Source organism: Mytilus edulis, chromosome 2 (assembly GCF_963676685.1).
Source record: "Mytilus edulis chromosome 2, xbMytEdul2.2, whole genome shotgun sequence".
Lineage (NCBI taxonomy): Eukaryota > Metazoa > Mollusca > Bivalvia > Mytilida > Mytilidae > Mytilus > Mytilus edulis.
The window spans coordinates 82,106,731-82,124,304 of record NC_092345.1 but is presented as its reverse complement, the minus strand read 5'-3'; the positions used below and the strand labels follow the sequence as shown (position 1 = coordinate 82,124,304).

General features: G+C 33.4%; 1 protein-coding gene across 22 annotated transcripts in view; it reads left to right on the top strand.

Annotated features, from left to right (window-relative positions):
* LOC139513141 (voltage-dependent calcium channel type A subunit alpha-1-like) overlaps nt 1–17,574 on the top strand; it is a 215,630-nt gene that overhangs the window by 46,222 nt on the left and 151,834 nt on the right. For 21 of the 22 annotated variants that reach the window (XM_071301392.1, XM_071301389.1, XM_071301386.1 and 18 more), the window contains exons 1-2: nt 5,590–6,445; nt 10,201–10,456. In XM_071301392.1, coding sequence (XP_071157493.1) covers nt 5,980–6,445; nt 10,201–10,456 — 722 coding nt within the window. In that variant the 5' untranslated portion in view covers nt 5,590–5,979. Of the gene's footprint in view, nt 1–5,589; nt 6,446–10,200; nt 10,457–17,574 lie in introns of those variants that run through there. The other variant, XM_071301395.1, reaches the window with a different exon arrangement.

Sequence of the window (17,574 nt, the reverse complement as noted above, 5' to 3'; positions counted from 1 at the left end):
CCTCCCCCTGGATACGCCTCTTACCATACGAAGAAAGCAACAGGAACTTTTAATCACATCTTCTCGTTTTATAGTAAAACATTAAAAATGCTTCGCTGACCGCAGAGATCGAACCCTGAACAGTTGGGGAAAAGTTGTACATAATATTAAAGCTTGATACTATCTGAATTTGGATTGTGATCATGACGTTATATAAGGTTTCTGACACAAGGTTAATTTGGTCGGAGATCTTAAATCGTATGCGCAATACTGTGCAACTGAAGGTTTCTTCCCGCCCATAACATTTTGTTTTCCTTCTAGGATAAATAACCATCAAACCAAATCCCAGTCTTTCCTTTCTGGTAAATGAACCTTGTAGTACAATTTTAGAGAGGTCCATACACTTGAACACAAGATATTGTCTGGAAACTAGAAAAATGTTTGTTTTGCCATTTCTTTTGCCCCTAATTTCTGCATGTTTGGGGCAGTTATCCCCGAACAAAATCCCAGTCTTCCCTTTGTGATAATGCGAAAAAGATCAAAAAACGTACATACAAGTAATTATCCGGAAACTACAAACATGATTGTTTTTGTCCCTTTTTGTTCCTTCATTCCTAAACTGTTAGTACCATAACCCCAAAATGAAACCTAACATTCTACTTGTGGTATTGAACCCTGTGGTACAATTTCAGAACAATCAAAATTCTTATACACAAGATCAAAATTCTTATACACAAGTAATTATCCTGAAACTAAAAACATGCTTCTTTTATGCCCCTTTTTCGTAAACGGTTGGAACCATCATGCCCAACATTATCCCAACCTTCCTTTTGTGGTATTGAACCTTCTTTCAAATTTATATAGATCCATTCACTTAAATTAAAATTGTCCGGAAACCAAATGGGTCCTCTGACGACGCAGACGATAACGACATCATAGCAATATACGAACCGAAAAAAAAACATTGCGGGGAAACATTTCAGTTTACTGTTCACACATGTCAATGCTGTGGGAAAACGTATAAATGGCCAGCCAGTTTCTATAGACATATTCAAGTTATAAATAGATATAAATATCAAAGTAATCAAATAAGTTTTTCATTTGTTGCAAGTCTAATTATAACATTAATCTACAATAAAAATTCATCGCATTTTCGAAAATTCTACATCAGAAATGAATGCCATACAGTGATAATTCATCGCATCTATAGTGAAAATGGATCGCTTTTAATAACTGATATATTATGTTATGTTGCTTTTATAACACATATTTGAACTTTAATACTGTTATTTTACATTAAAAAGACACATCATAATGAAAATATGTTAAAATTTAGTTTCAAATCAATTATTTTGGTATTTTCAAAACGTAAACAAATAAAGTTTTCCCATGATCCTTTATTCTACAATGAACATACTCGCATACAACAGTGAAAATGAACTGACTGGATTCGCACTTTATATACACTGTTACATAGATGTGAAGATTTATAATTTGATTATTATTTCCTTTTTTTATAAGTCGGGACAACAACTTAAAGAAATAAGACCATGCACTCAAAATTAGTCTTTTTTATAGAAGTATTAGAAAGGAAGGTTATGTAACTGGAAAAGGTGTTTATGTTTGGTCGGATCAGATATATGGCCTTAGTGTCTACTTGTACTTGTAAGCTAGCCCAGGGGTCGAATAAGTGTATAGTGATTGTTTTTGTTGATAATAAAAGGGCAAGGCACTTTCAAACTGTTAAATTTGATTTAAAAACCTTCATTCGGACAGGCTATGAGCTAAATGAATTCTCGTCCTTTCCATCTCCATCAGAAAAGGTTTTACAACTGATTGGGATTACTTTAGGTGCTCGAATACTGCACATTCTTTATCATTTGGGTCTAGACATAAACAGAACTATAATATTTTTCAAAATGCTGTGAAACGCTGGGAAAACAACTAAAACACTATATACTCGGAACTATACTCTGCTATAAACTGGATGAATTTTAAAAGTAAAATATTATTAAGATACCAAATTAAAATACTAAGTGTAAATGCGAGTGACTTAACCGAGTTTACTTATATATTTAGAACTTTTATTTTCAAACTTGTTACCAATTGAAATCCAGTGTTTGTTACAATATCAATGTTATACACAATAACATTTAATTACAACTGGTCTTAATCTACATCGTAAATATTTTTACAAAAGATGAATAGTAATCCGTTGGGTGTTTAACAAAAGAAGAACATCCATTTCAACTGTCCATTAAATAGTGAAAGAAGTAGGGAAAGTGTGCATTCCATACTAAAGGTTGACAAATAAGAAACTTAACTTAAAGATTAGTGTCAAAATATAAGTGTAAAAAAACCGCAACTATATTTCAACTGTTATTGTGTTTTCTGAAAAATCAGGATATATCAAGGACACTAATTTGTTGATTTTCACGTGAACTATGGGAGAAGCTGCTGGACGGATTGCTTTTTTGAGACAACAAAGAAAAGCAAAGCGATCCGAACCTATAAAAAATGAAAGTAAAATCAAATTGGAGGATAATAGTGATATTATTGAAAACAAAAAGAACAAATATCGAAATTCGTCTTGGTCAGATGTGTATAATGCTACAGTTATGTCCAGAGCAACGTCATTGCGCAATAATGGAAGGTTTCTGCAGACGGACCATAAACTTGCTGCTATTCTTGATAAATCACGTAATAAAAGACTTAACCAACAGAAACATATAACGTGGTTTGACAAGTTCAAACGAATTCATTTTAGGGAATTTAACAACAAAGCTGCAAAATATGAGTTTAATAAGAAAAAAACTTCAGACGACTATCTGAATGAGAAAAAACCAAAGAAGTACAAACAACTGCCTAAGAGCGAGAGGATGAGATATCTGAAATTTTTTGGTAGGTTAATTAAATCCTCTAATGGAAAGGGGACACGTTGTGAGGTTTTCAATTGTGAAAAACATCTGCAGATTATGAGTTTAGGTGTTCTGCTTATACATGAGATTAAAATAAGCGACGAAGCTTTATTTTCTACTGAAATTAATCTTTCGGTAATACAAATGAGGTTATATGTTTAACTTGTTTTAAGAGTAGACAACCCTCATCGTATTACATTGGTCTGTGAAAGAACTAAATATTTAGTAAAACTATCAATTAAAACCGAGATCGTTTATAAACTCAATCATATCGGCATTTCAAAATTGAATATATGAAATAATTGAAAAGTTAGCTTTGTCAGAAGATTCTCTCCAAACCACTCATTGAAAAAAAGTTATCGCTATGATCTGTCTTGTATTTTAAGATTGAAAATAATGTGTGCTTAAAGTATTTGCCTGGTATTTTTCACCTGTATAAATGTGTTACAATGAGAATCTACAAAAACACAGCGTGACTAAGCAAGGACTACATGCCCCAAGGAGTACAAAAAGTTCAACAGAAAACAAACTAGGCATGTGTTCTGACTCTTGCTAACATATCTGAGGGGGTTGGAGGGGTTGGGATGGAAGTTGGGTAATACTACTGATTTTTAAAAGTTATATTTTAAGGTTTTGTTCATGAAATTATGATTCTAAATTTTAATTTAATCTTTATAATTTTGTAATATTTATAAATGCTTCCCCTATAGCCTTTATATGCTTAAACCACTTATGTGCTCTTGTTTTTGAGCCAGAGGTTCGCATTGCTCTGTCTAGCTCTCCAGGTCTACAAGGACATGCCAAATAAAAATATTCCAAAAGAACTAAGATCCGTATGTAAGGATGTACACCTCTGAGGAGCCAACATTTTCTAGAATTAAACTTTTTTTCTAAACCTAATTTTTGGGTTTATATGACTGTAAAAAAATAATTGGTGAAGAAAAAATCATATGGTGGTGTGTTTCTTTTTTTGCTACGACCCTTTCAAAGAACGTAATTTTGATGATTTTCCCATTTTTCATAATTTTTTACCCATTTTTTGGCTATTATTGTGAAAAAAATCACAGTTCCACAATCAAACTTTTTTTCATACTCTCAAGAAAGATGAAGTGGACCAATCTGATTAAATTCAACTAAAAAAAACTATAGATAGGTGTTAATATAAGAAAGTTTTATCATATTTTGATGCTTTTTCGTGTCAAATTTACCATGTTGTCAATTTTTTGTCAAATGCTGTTTGAAGAATAAAATGCATATTATTTCAACTTCCTTGTTATAAATGATTGACAAAATACATATCTAGGAAATTTGAAAAGAAAAAGTTATTTGGAATGTTTATGTTTCTGGTAAAATCTTTTTTTGTTCCCCTCACCCATTTCTCTCAAAATTTCAGCTAAAAAGACTGACTTGGTTAGTAATAAAATTTGAAAATTTCATTACTCAAAAACTACTGATTGGAAATACACAATTCTTTAACAGAGTTAAGTTTGATTATGATAATTATCAAATTCATTGCTATTTTTTACTTGAAATAATTCCAGAACGATGAGACTGCATGAGACTGAAATGTCAGAAAAATACATCCCTAAGAGATTGCATCTATGAACTAATATGTAGAAAAACTGCATACTTCGTTCAGCTATCCTCTTCAACTCTGATATTGACTTTTGGTAAATTTATCTTGAAATATATAGGTTTCCTTCCTTTCCTACGATATGCACATTTCTTATTCCAATCCGACAAGTGTACCTCAAGTGTACCTCAAGTGTACCTCAAGTGTACCTCAAGAATTCACAAGGAATAACATATTGCAACTTTTTCTATATAGTTTCCGTCTATTGATATCAGCTAAGATATTGATCATTGACCTTTTAACCTTAAAATCCTCGCGATTCTTTCCGTCTCTAAATCTTTCAACTTTACAAATTCCATTTCAAACTAACAAAAGAAACTTTTGTTTTTGAAATTAACAGCCTTGAACTTTCACCCATTGACCCCAAAAGTAAAAGAATTTGTCCCCTTTCCCGTGTCTTCCATTTTAAGAAGTTTCGATCCAATAAAGTATGGACACACTCAAGTTACCATCCATTTATTTTCTACACATAGACGGACGGACGGAAAAAGCAACGTGTATATGCTCTCGAAGCAAAATAATTAATTGGCACTTACTGAAAGCTATCTTGAGAAATCATAATGGAGTGATGATTTCTTATAATTTACCAGAATACCTTTACATACCAACATCATCAATGAAAAAAAAAAGTTCCCAGTGAATATGAATGTTGTCCCTTTGCTGGGTCGACTGAATCAATAGTGTTGTTTGACTGAATTCAATCGCGTAAAAAGCTAAAATATTATTATTTTGGTAAAAGTTTTTACATGGCCTACAAATATGTTATGCCAAACGGACACATTGCAATGATTTTATTTTTCTAAATTGCGTTCATTTATATATAGACCCTGATAACTCGTGACTACACAACATGCAGGGCCATTTAAAAAGTATTCTTGTTCAAAATATTGATAAATAAACAGATCTCTTTTAACAAGAGTTGAAAAAATGTGTACTGAATGCTTTTACTAACGTGGTTTCTTATTTTTTTATTCTTTCAAAATCAAAATCATGTGACTATACTGAAAATGTTTTATAAGTTTTTAGTGTTGAATTCAAGCATGTCGACCAAATAACTAATAACAATCTTATTCTATTGTTGACAAAGAGTAGTTTAAATGACAACTAACGTGAATTTTTTTATTGTTGGATTTTCTTTTTAAATGACCTGATTATTGTGATTATACATTTGATCGTTTTCAACCTTTCTGATTAGATCTGTTCTCGATTGTTGATGGTTACTTTTCGAATATTGTGCTATAAGTAGACAGGACATTTTTGTTCATGGATCAATTTACGTAGATATTGAAATGGAGTACTGTTTTGAATTAAAATTCGTAAAAAAGTGCAAGTTTCGACTCTTGTCAAACGATTTACCACCAAGAATGTTGTGATTTGTTGTTTGAAAAATTGAATAATACTCGATCTAAAAATGCATATCGCTGGATTCTAAGCTAAACTGTGTTAAAAATGGGGGAAGCTGCAGCAAGAATTGCCTTTGCTCGACAAAGGCACAGGGATGCAAACCGAGTAGAACAAAATAGAAACAATGGCAATAATACAGGTTCAAGGTTTCGGAATATTGCCCTTTCAGCTTCAGGCAATAATGCAGGTTCAAGATTTCGAAATGTTGCCCTTTCAGCTTCAGCTTCATCTGTTGATGGAAAACGGACACTTGTGACTGACCCCGAGTTAGCTGCAGTTTTGAGCAAAAAACAGAATAAGAAACAAACCGAGAAAAGTGATTCCTCTTGGTTTGACAGATTTAAAAGAATACACACTAGAAAACTGAGCAACTATCTTTTTAGTACGGATACCGAATATAAGTTTTCAGCTCCGAAAGGTCACCACGAACTCTTTTTTGATGGAGGAACGAAGTTTAAGAAGGAAAAACACATGACGAAAACTGAAAAGTTAAGACAATACAAATACTTTGGTAAAGTACCCTTTAGTATAATTATAATTGGAAAATGATGTTCAAGCTTCTCTCATCACTCTGATCATCTTTGTGAACTATGATTATTGACTAGTATACCTGCTTCCAAATACATAAAATGTACTTTGACCCCCTCTCCAGCACCCGCCATTAAATTAAAGGCAATCTAATTAAAATTTAAATCTGATTTCGTTAAACGAAATTAGAGATCTATATTTTAATTAGATTAAAATTAAAGGTCATTTAAAAGTGCTGCTAAAATCTTGGAGGCTAAATAAGTTTAATACAATATCTTGAGGACACTCCCCCAAGTCACGGTTGGTTATTTTTGTTTTGGGAAGTCTCATTAGCGACTACTGGTTTTATTAATGAACGAAGCAGATGAATGCTGCATACTATTGGTAAACATTTGTTTTTCTCGTGTTCCTTAGGAGGAAACGTGCACTTTTAGAGATTTAAATTTCGTGTTCCTAATTAAAGGAATGGTTTCAGAGAAAGATGTTTACTTTTAAAAATAAAGGTATGAGTCGGAGAGTGGCGGGAGATAGTTCCTATCATACAAGGCCACCAACATGAAGTTTTATTTTCTTAACACGTTGTTATTTAATTATATTTGTTAATTGAACAGACTGTATTCAGATTGGTGGCCATAAGCAACTTAAAGTCTCTTTTGCTGAAAGCTGATTTGAAAAGTATGAAAATCAATATAAATTTATTGTATTCAAAATATAAAAGAACGTAATCGTCTTCATGTACAATCATAGTTGAGCTGAATCTGAATAAATCTTGAGGGAATTCGGGGGTTGAAAATGTCCTTTTCTACTGTAATCTATTTTCTTACTCAGTTTAAATCGACGAAAATTACTAGGCTTAAACTTCCCCTACACCTTCAGCTCCTCTTTCAAAAAGTCAGAATCCATGCCTGTTAGCAAATGACTACCTGATTTGTCCGTTTACCTAAATTAAGAGTACCCATGGTCATGATGATTGTCTGTCTGTTGCATTATCGGAGAAAAAAATCAAAAAAATCAGACGGTGTCTGTAAGATCTATTGTGTCTGGACTGAAAAGTTTACTGAAACTGACAAAAAGTGATTGACTATCTAAAAAGGACCTTAAATACTTTCAATCATGGTTTTCATACCTGAATAAACTAATACTATGTGTACTTTAATGTAATTCTGAGATAAATACACATTTTACTGTTTAAATGTGAATTTGAAATACAAATCAGATCCACCACCTACTTAATGGGATCACACAATTGTTACCCTTGATAGTTGGAGCATATCTCCGTATTAATGAGTACATAAAAGCACACAAACTTCACTTATAGTTACTTGGTAACGATAATGAATTAATTATAGAATGAATAAGTGAGAGATTGAGCTTCTTTAACAGTGCACATTTTAAACGTGAAATATAAAGTAGATCAAATACAATATCATGTTTTATAAATAGAAAGAGGAAACGTTTTGATCGTATTTGATTAAAATTCAGCTGTGCCGAAATAAACATCCAATTTCTAAATAATGAATTACTAAAACATTTATGTGATCTACAGACGAATATAGAAATATGAATGTTATATTTTAATACTCCAGACTTAAGACAGCTACCATTTGAATTTTAGGGGGAGGCTAGGAAGAAAGATTTATTAGTTTGTCCCGATTCTATTTTTTTTTTACATCATTTGTCATCCTGACTTTTTTTTGCTCAACCTGTCTTTTTTTTAAATCAAACATGCCTTTTTTCAAATTTCCTCATGTGAACGCATTTTCCAATTGTCAACTATGAACGCTTTTTCTAAACTAGACCATGAGCAAAACAAATGTTTAATTTTGACTTTTAATTTTGACCCGTACTCCTCAGTTTGCGAACCTGTCTGAAACTGGACAACTAAAATTGTAGTACTTTTGAATAAAAAATAATTGTAGATTGATAAACACAAACTTAACATATAAATCAAGATTATGTTTCACTTTATTTTTGTTGCTTAATTTTATTTCAGCCGTACAGATCCTTTCATTTTTTAAAATAACAGACTCCTGTTAAAATCTTCATTGTTTAATGGAATTTAGCTTAGTGTTGAGACCTAGTTAATAGAATCTACTGCATACGTTTTGTACGTTTTCGTGTAACTCACATTCTCAACGTTACCCGTCCAATACACCTCGGATCATCCCTGTTTTTATTGGTTTAGTATTTTCTGTGTGGTGTTTTCTGTACTATTTGTCTTTTTGTCCAATTTGTCTTTTTCCTGCCATGGCGTTGTCGGTTTCTTTTCAACTCTCTTTCATGAGTCTGTCGTCTTACCTTGCAGGGTAAAGAAACCGTAATAACTGTCTGATGTAGAAATTATGTGTTATAATCGTCCGTGGGCCAACTCTCCTCCGCCTGTGGCCAAAATGAATTTAAAGTTAGCAACTTAAAAGATGATTTATTTTTTACCTGTTGTACGGCAAAACTTACCAACCGTACTTGATAACCAAATTTATATTTTCTACTCTTGATCTCGACCAAAGTCAAAGAACAGTGTAATTGCGGTCTAAGAGAATGTTGTCCCTCAAACAAAAAAAGACTTATTTTATATTGTGAAAATAAATTATACATCAGAAGCGGGTTCGCGACAATATCACTGTAGGGCGATTGCATTGAGTGTGGGACGTTGTTTGGATCACGGACCTGATTAAACCATATTCTTTGAAATCTGCATTTGCTGCTTCTCCACTCAGAACAAAGAGTAAGACCATAGACTGCTTTGTCAGAAACACAATAATATGTCTGCATGGTGGAGTGACGTAGTGTATACATCACTAGCAATATTTATTTTTTCATAAATATGATTTTCAGAATACCTATTCTTCGTATTTTTTGGTTCGATTTTACGTCTTTTCAATTCTTATGATAGTTTCTTCTTTTTTTTGGGGTGGGGGGGGGGGGGTGGGGAGGGGGGTTAATACGACTATCGGGTTATAAACATGCTCATAGGAAACCTGTAAATAGCAGGAATGTATTTAAATAAAGGATGTACAAATTCAACAGAGCGTCATCTTCAAATCCATCTTTGAAAACTAACCCATGTCAATAATCATTGTATTTTCAATATAACCAAATCATGCTTTTGACAAATGTGGCTTGACACAGGACTCACAATAGATCATCTACATTTTGGAATTTTGTTGAATATAATTTTGCCTACTTTCATATTACATATAAAAAGCAATAGTCTATTCAGAAAAGTCGGCTTCTTTCTGTGGAATAGAGAATGGAACCGGGGAATATGCCAAAGAGACAAAACCCGACATTAGAGCAGAAAAACCCAAAGCACCAGAAACAGCATCACATTCATTATAAAAATAGCTTTTATGGGGCGAGTCCTTCCTCGTGGCTGATGCATATGCACAAATACTCGTTATACCCTACAATGTCTTCTCCATTTACAGTGTAGCCAGATCTGTTGTTGTCAATATATTTAACCATGACTATCAACGAGGAGATGTTACACTTTGACCAATGTTAATGTATATATAATTTCAATAAAGAGCAAAAAACATCAGTCTTGTTCAAATTGCAAAAAAGCGATTTACTTTACACATTATATATGTAGGTCGCAGTTAGTAATGATTGCAATGATTGCACCAAAACTGTATAATAATAACCTCTATCAATTTAAGTCTACAAAATCGTCGAAAGAAGTTTTAAAACAGTTCCTGTATGCATTTGTTTAAATGTGTTCTTTTTTGTATTTTTCAGCTGCGACGAGGCTCCGGTACAAAGCCCGCACCATGATTGGAGCTACCGGAAGCCGACACATATCCCAGCGTCGTCGTGCATCCCTGGCTACACCCGCCGCATCGCCGTCCATGTTTTCGACTTTACATCAGTTGGCGGAGGAAGATGAAGAGGGTCCAAAAATTCCTGCGTTGAGGCGGCGGGCAGTCGATACCTCCGACTACCGAACTTGTGCCATATTACAAACACGCCTTAAAAATGTCAAACATTACCCCGAGTAAGTATCTTTTGTTTATTTATCTTTTTAGAATACATTTGTATTTAACTAACATTTTATTGCAAGAATTTCTATATAGTTTCGCCGGATGCAAATTAAGCATTATGGACACTCAGAGAGCTATTTAGAAATTTGAATTCGTTACGACTTTAAAAGCATTAGTGCTTAAAAATAGAAATTTTGTTACACATATACATAATTGTATATATATATTGAATCATTGAATCGTCAACGGAGAATAACAACACATTAATATGGAGAAAATGTGAAAAATTCATGTTGAATGACGAATGAAAACAGATTTATAATTGTAGTTACATAGATTGGTAAACGATAATGAAGTTAGTATAAACTATAATAGAAAATTTTACTCAAGTGGTAGAGGAAATTGGTGCTATTTTTGCTGCAACTTGAGTTATATCATTAAAATAGCTTTAATTTGCATAATAAAATCTAACGACACGTGAGTCTGGTCATGTAGACAAGTGTTCTTCATTTCAACTGACACTATGCAGGCTACGTATTTTATCATTTGTACAAGATATTACAAGAAATATAAGTCTTGCTTGTTCGAATTGAAATTTGGCGCTTTACTGTAAGTCGAAATCAAGCATAACCCCCTATAAACTAATTCAACATTTCAAAAGGAAATGGACTTCATTTGTGACATCAACAAAGGTTATTCATTTTATATTTTTTTAGTAATCCATATACGTTATTATCACCACACAAGCAAGACAACTCGTGTTTGATTTTTTTAATCCTTTTTGAGTTGCGTTTCTTCAAATAGATTCTAAAAACCAAGAGCTGCTGTTTTCGTGAAGTAGTGTTTGTAGGTCTATTCCAAATTCTAGTTGTCCATAATCGTACAATTGATTGTTGCTTTCTTAACGTACAGTAACAGCTATTTCATGTATACAGGACGATAACAAATTAACGATTAATGGAATGCAAAATGCCAATAGGTATAGGTTCGAAAAGATGTTAGACTGCTACTTGGAAATGAGGGTTAACATTATGTTGGATATAAGAAATTGGGCTTTGCAACAGACAACCAAGCTTCGGACCCCCGAGTGTTGTTGCAATGGTTCTTAAACGGACAGAGAATGTGAATCTTATCCTATACAGTACATTAGCACCGAATGTATAAATTGTGTTTTCTTGTAACGAATGTTTAAAATAATTATCAAATGTTGGAGAAAAGTTTTTCAAGTACCGAATCGAAATTCAAGAACTCGGTAATCTTATTTCAGAACGTAATGTACTCTCTAACCAAATGACAATAAAACTAGTTTTATAGGTCAGAGAGCACATGACGTTCTGAAATAAGATTCCTGAGCGTTTCATTGGTCAAAGAGCACATTATGTCATAATATAAGATCCACAAGCGTTTCATTGGATACAGAGAAAACATTACGTACGTTCTTAGATATCCTCCTACCCTTATGATTGAAAGGCAAGGTAGGCAACCGAAAAAAAATCGCAAACAATTAAAAAAAAAATTAACATTTTTATGCTTTTTAAACATGATCTCGAAAAATGGTAGTGGTCGACTACTAGCCAAGGATGTATATCTTTACACACGAGTTGGCTTTCTTTTATAGCCTCTATGTTTTTATGGTGGTTAAAGAAGTTGTAGATATATATACGTCAGCGATCCATCAGATTGATTTGTAATTAAGAGCAACAGGAAAGCACTTAATCATGATTACCTCTAGTTTAAATAAAGTTACAAAGGACCTGCTTTCGAAAAACTTTTAATTTTACATATATACGTGTTCGTTTATCAAAAAGAAGGTTCTTTTTCACATAACAAACAAGACTCGAAAATAAATTACAGTACATTTTAATCAAACTTATATTGACCAATCCTTGTCTCCAAGTTTTTAACGTAATGAACTTATTTCGATATGCTTTCTCTCTCGAACCATGTCAGGCAAATGAAGATGTTAGTCTTGACAGCGTTGGATATATACTATGATATAAAAATACGTCGACAGAGGTTTCGCGGAAAGACAGAGTTTAATCAGAAAACAAAGGAGACACATAAAGTGGATGATATTGTCACCAGCATGGTCACGTGATAATGGTGTTCAATCGATTTTTGTCTACTGTGACACGGATCTATTGATCGTGTTCTTGACATATCTAAGTTAGAGAGAACACAGTCAGGATATATACAAAAGTCTTATCCTGCAATATTTATTCTAATTTATCTATTTGTTCATGTGTGACTGTACAGAACGATACGATTAAAGTTCTGTTTTAAACCAGCCAACCAAAAAAAAGATAGGGTCAACTTCAGTAATTCACTAGTAATTCAGTGGTCGTCATTCGTTGATGTAATGTGTAACATATCTATTTTTCGTTCAATTTTTGTACATAAGTTAAGACGTTAGTTTTCTCGTTTGAATTGTTTTATATTTGTCATTTCGGGGCCTTTTATAGCTAACTATGTGGTATGGGCTTTGCTCATTGTTGGAGGCCGTACGATGACCTATAGTTGTTAATTTCTGTGTCATTTGGTCTCTTGTGGAGAGTTGTCTCATTGGCAATAATACCGCATCTTTTTTTTTAGCTCACCTGGCCCGAAGGGCCAAATGAGCTTTTCTCATCACTTGGTGTCAGTCGTCTGTCGTCGTCGTCGTCCGGCGTCGTCTGTTAACTTTTACAAAAATCTTCTCCTCTGAAACTACTGGGCCAAATTTACCCAAACTTGGCCACAATCATCATTTGGGTATCTAGTTTAAAGAATGTGTCCGGTGAGCCGGCCAACCAACCAAGATGGCCGCCATGGCTAAAAATAGAACATAGGGGTAAAATGTAGATTTTGGCTTGTTATTCTGAAACCAAAGCATTTATAGCAAATCTGACATGGATAAAATTGTTTATCAAGTCAAGATCTATTTGCCCTGAAATTTTCAAATGAATTGGACAACACGTTGTTGGGTTGCTGCCCCAGAATTGTTAATTTTAAGGAAATTTTGACGTTTTTGGCTATTATCTTGAATATTATTATAGATAGAGATAAACTGTAAACAGCAATACTGTTTAGCAAAGTAAGATCTGAAAAAAAGTCAACATGACCAAAATGGTCAGTTGACCCCTTAAGGAGTTATTTCTCTTTGTAGTCAATTTTTAACAAAAATCTGTTCCTGTGAAACTACTCAGACAAATTTAACCAAACTTGTCCACAATCATCATTAGGGTATCTAGTTAAAAAAATGTGTCCGATGACCTTGCCTTCGAACCAAGATGGCTGACATGGCTAAACATTGTAAAAAAGGTAAAATGCAGTTTTTTGCTCATATCTCAGATACCAAAACAATAAGTGATAATCTGACTGGGATAAATTTGTTTGTTATGTTAATGTCTATCAGCCCTGAAATTTTCAGACCAATCAGGCAACCCGTTGTTGGGCTGCTGCCCCTGAATTGGTCATTTTTAAGAAAATTTTGCAGCTTTTGGTTATTATCTTAAATATTATTATAGATAGAGATAAAATGTAAATAACAATAATGTACAGCAAAGAAAGACCTACAAATAAGTTAACATGATCAAAATGGTCAATTGACCCCTTAAGGAGTTATTGCCCTTTATAGTCAATTTTTAACAATTTTCATAAATTTTGTAAATTTTTACAAAATATTTTAACTACTGGGCCCAAGCTCATTATAGATAGAGATAATCGTAAGCAGCAAAAATGTTCAGTAAAGTAAGATCTACAAACACATCACCATCACCAAAACACAATTTTGTCATGAATCCATCTGTGTCCTTTGTTTATGATATGCACATAGACCAAGGTGAGCAACACAGGCTCTTTAGAGCCTCTAGTTTTAACCTTCTCATGGGTAATTTTTCAGTCATTCAGCTGAAGAACATATTTATTAAATATCAATATAAACCCTGCTATGGCTTGTACTAGACCTACAGTAAACTAATCCGCCATTCCATCCCAAAAGCTCCAATCCTGGCTCATTGTTCTTCCGGCGTGAAGAGGGGGTTGGGAAAGGATGATAGGTTATTATTAATGGATACGAACACATTTTAGACACAGACATACCGAGTAGGATTTATTTCGCTCATAAGTTTAGAGTCCGCTGTCATACATGCAACCCAACCAGACACAAGTTGTTATGGTATTTTCACCAAACCCAATCTAATTTTCTTCTTTGTATACTCCACAAACTCAGCGTATGTAGACGAGAGGGGTTCAAGAAAATCTTGTTAAAAGCGTTTACATACCTAATTGCATTCGAAGCATTTTAAGTATATATATATCTAATGAATCAAGGCCGTTTTATTGATTTTCGCAGTTGTTCTAATGTTATGTCGTTATAACACTGCTATCAGCTTAAATAGGTTTAGATTTGAAATCTTTACATGACTGATGTGTCCCGGGGCCTATCTATAGATTCGGTTTTTCTCATTGCTGAAAAAATATTTGTGATAATTCATTAATAAGAAATAATTACACAACACTGTCTCAAATGCTCCATTGTAGTACCTGTAGAGTGACAAGGTAAATGTTACTGCAGACCTTGGACAAACCTAAAGGAGATATATAAAAAATTATATTTATACAATTTATTGTTTTGCCAATAATTGATTGCTATTGCTGTCTGCATCAACTGTCCAATAACAAACCCCATCACATATCATCAATCATCTAATCAAAAATTTATACAACACAATGTCCTAGTTTTAACAAACAAATGCATTAATAGACTGATTTTGCAACATTAAATACCGCTGCTAACGGCCTGATCGATAGTTTATCTGTCTTCGTGTGTGTTTCATTTACCACATCTTTTACAGCCATTAAAAAGATTATAGCAAACATGATGCAGGTTTTAGAGACAACGATTGGTTATTAAGGAGAACGATATCGTTTATTTCTGGAAAGGAATCAAATGGATCAAGACTTGTTACTAGTCATATTACAAAGAGGATATTTCCATATCTCACACGGCACCGTGTAAATATTAACAGTCACACATAGAAAATGTGTTACGTAACAAATTAGCTAGTTTAGAACTGACTTTGAAATTGACTAGCTTCATCGGCATCGTTTTGATATCTAGGGTTTGTTTCAAATTACGAATACCTTAACGTTACCAAAACAACTCTTAAAATACGCATATACATGTGGTCCCCTTACTAGGTGTCCGACCACCAATTCACCCACTTCAATTTGAAAAAAATATGTAAAATTAGCCCTTCCTTCGTGCCATTGATATCAATGTTTACTTAAACTAACAGTTTGTAGAAACGAAACTTTTAGTGAAAGGAAACCGATTTTTTTGTTTATTTTTAAACAATAATTCCAATTACTTGTATACAAAAAATATATATTCACACGACAGTCCAATCCAAAATAAGCCTGACTGAAAAGTCAACCCAAGTCTAGTTTGGAAGTAAAAGTTATCATGGCATACTTGTTTGTCAAGATTATATATAATGACATATGTTTTCTGATAAATAGGCAACTGCTGAAATCTGTATGCTTAAACACTTAATCCATCGACTTTCTGGAACTACAAGGTTAAACGTTACACATTTATGTCTATTTCATTCGCCAAGCAATAATTTGTCTATATATGTTTTGCCGATCCTCTGGAAATAATTTTCTAATCAATAAATACTTGAATAGCGCACTCCTAGGAGTTGCTCTTTCGACAAAACAAGTGAATCACTGTTATCAGTACATTGCAAAATATTTCATATATTATTCATCATATTGCACGTTTTCATAATGAATTTTTCTACAATGAGCCAGAATTCATACAATATGCCTTTCCACTTGAGGGAACTTTTTTACTTCTTCTATTTTCCACATATTAGATGAGTACCACTTTTATCCTAATCTAGACGCATTACTTTTGGTTTCAAGTTTCTTAACCATTAACGACCAAGTTATGAATAAGAAATGTCGAATGATTATATATACTATATATGGATAGATTTGCTCTGTGAAACGAGCACAGGACATAGTTAAACCAAAAGACCCGTGTTAAAGTACAATGTAAAATTTTGTTTCTACACGTGATCTCTTCTAATTTTATAAGAATACCGAGCAACCCTTCAGAGGTGGTTCACGTGATCTCTTTTAAAATGAAAGCAGACCAATCTTTCAAAGTTGGTCTACCGTGACCTCTTCTAGAGAGAAAGTTGAACAACCCTTCAGAGGGCCTACGGAAAATCCCTTCTGAAGAGAAAACTGAATAACCCTTTAGAGCATGTCTAGATGGTGATCTCTTCTAAAGAGACAAACGAATAACCCTTTAGAGCATGTCTAGATGGTGATCTCTTCTAAAGAGACAAACGAATAACCCTTTAGAGCATGTCTAGATGGTGATCTCTTCTAAAGAGACAAACGAAGAACCCTTTAGAGCATGTCTAGATGGTGATCTCTTCTAAAGAGACAAACGAATAACCCTTCAGAGGGTGGCTACGGTAATCTCTTTTTAATAGAAAACCGAACAACCCTTTCAATGATGTCCCACGTCATATCTTTTAAAGTGAAATCAGAACAAGCCTTCAGAAATGATCCTCCAAAAACACTTCTTAAAAGAAAGATAATCAACCATTCGGAGGTGGTTCATGATGATATCTTCTAATCAGGAAGCTGCCAAACACTTCAAAGGTGGTTCAAGTTAATCTCTTCTGAAAAAAACTAAAAAAAAGGTATAAAAAAAACGTTAGAGATGGTCCACAGTTAAACCATTCTTCAGAGATGATACACTGTGACCTCTTCAGAGAACAAGCTAAACCATCCTTCAGAGATTGTTCACGGCACCCACAAAGGTAATGAAAATATAACGTTTGTTGAAATTCGAGACGTTTATGAAAAAACTTGCACATGTAACTGTGTGAGATATATACACTTCATCAGCATCAAACGGAAAATCAACAATGGGAAAGGAAAAGTTTCCTATTTTATCAATAACTATAGTATGAATATTATCAATATAACTACCATTCGAACTTCCTCAGGCAAAATAGATATCTAAGATTAAAATGTTTACTAGTATTCTGTTTAGGTAGGTTCGGTCATACAGTTCCTGACATTACAGCGTATATACCCATCTCTGGCTTTCAAATGTCTAAGTTTG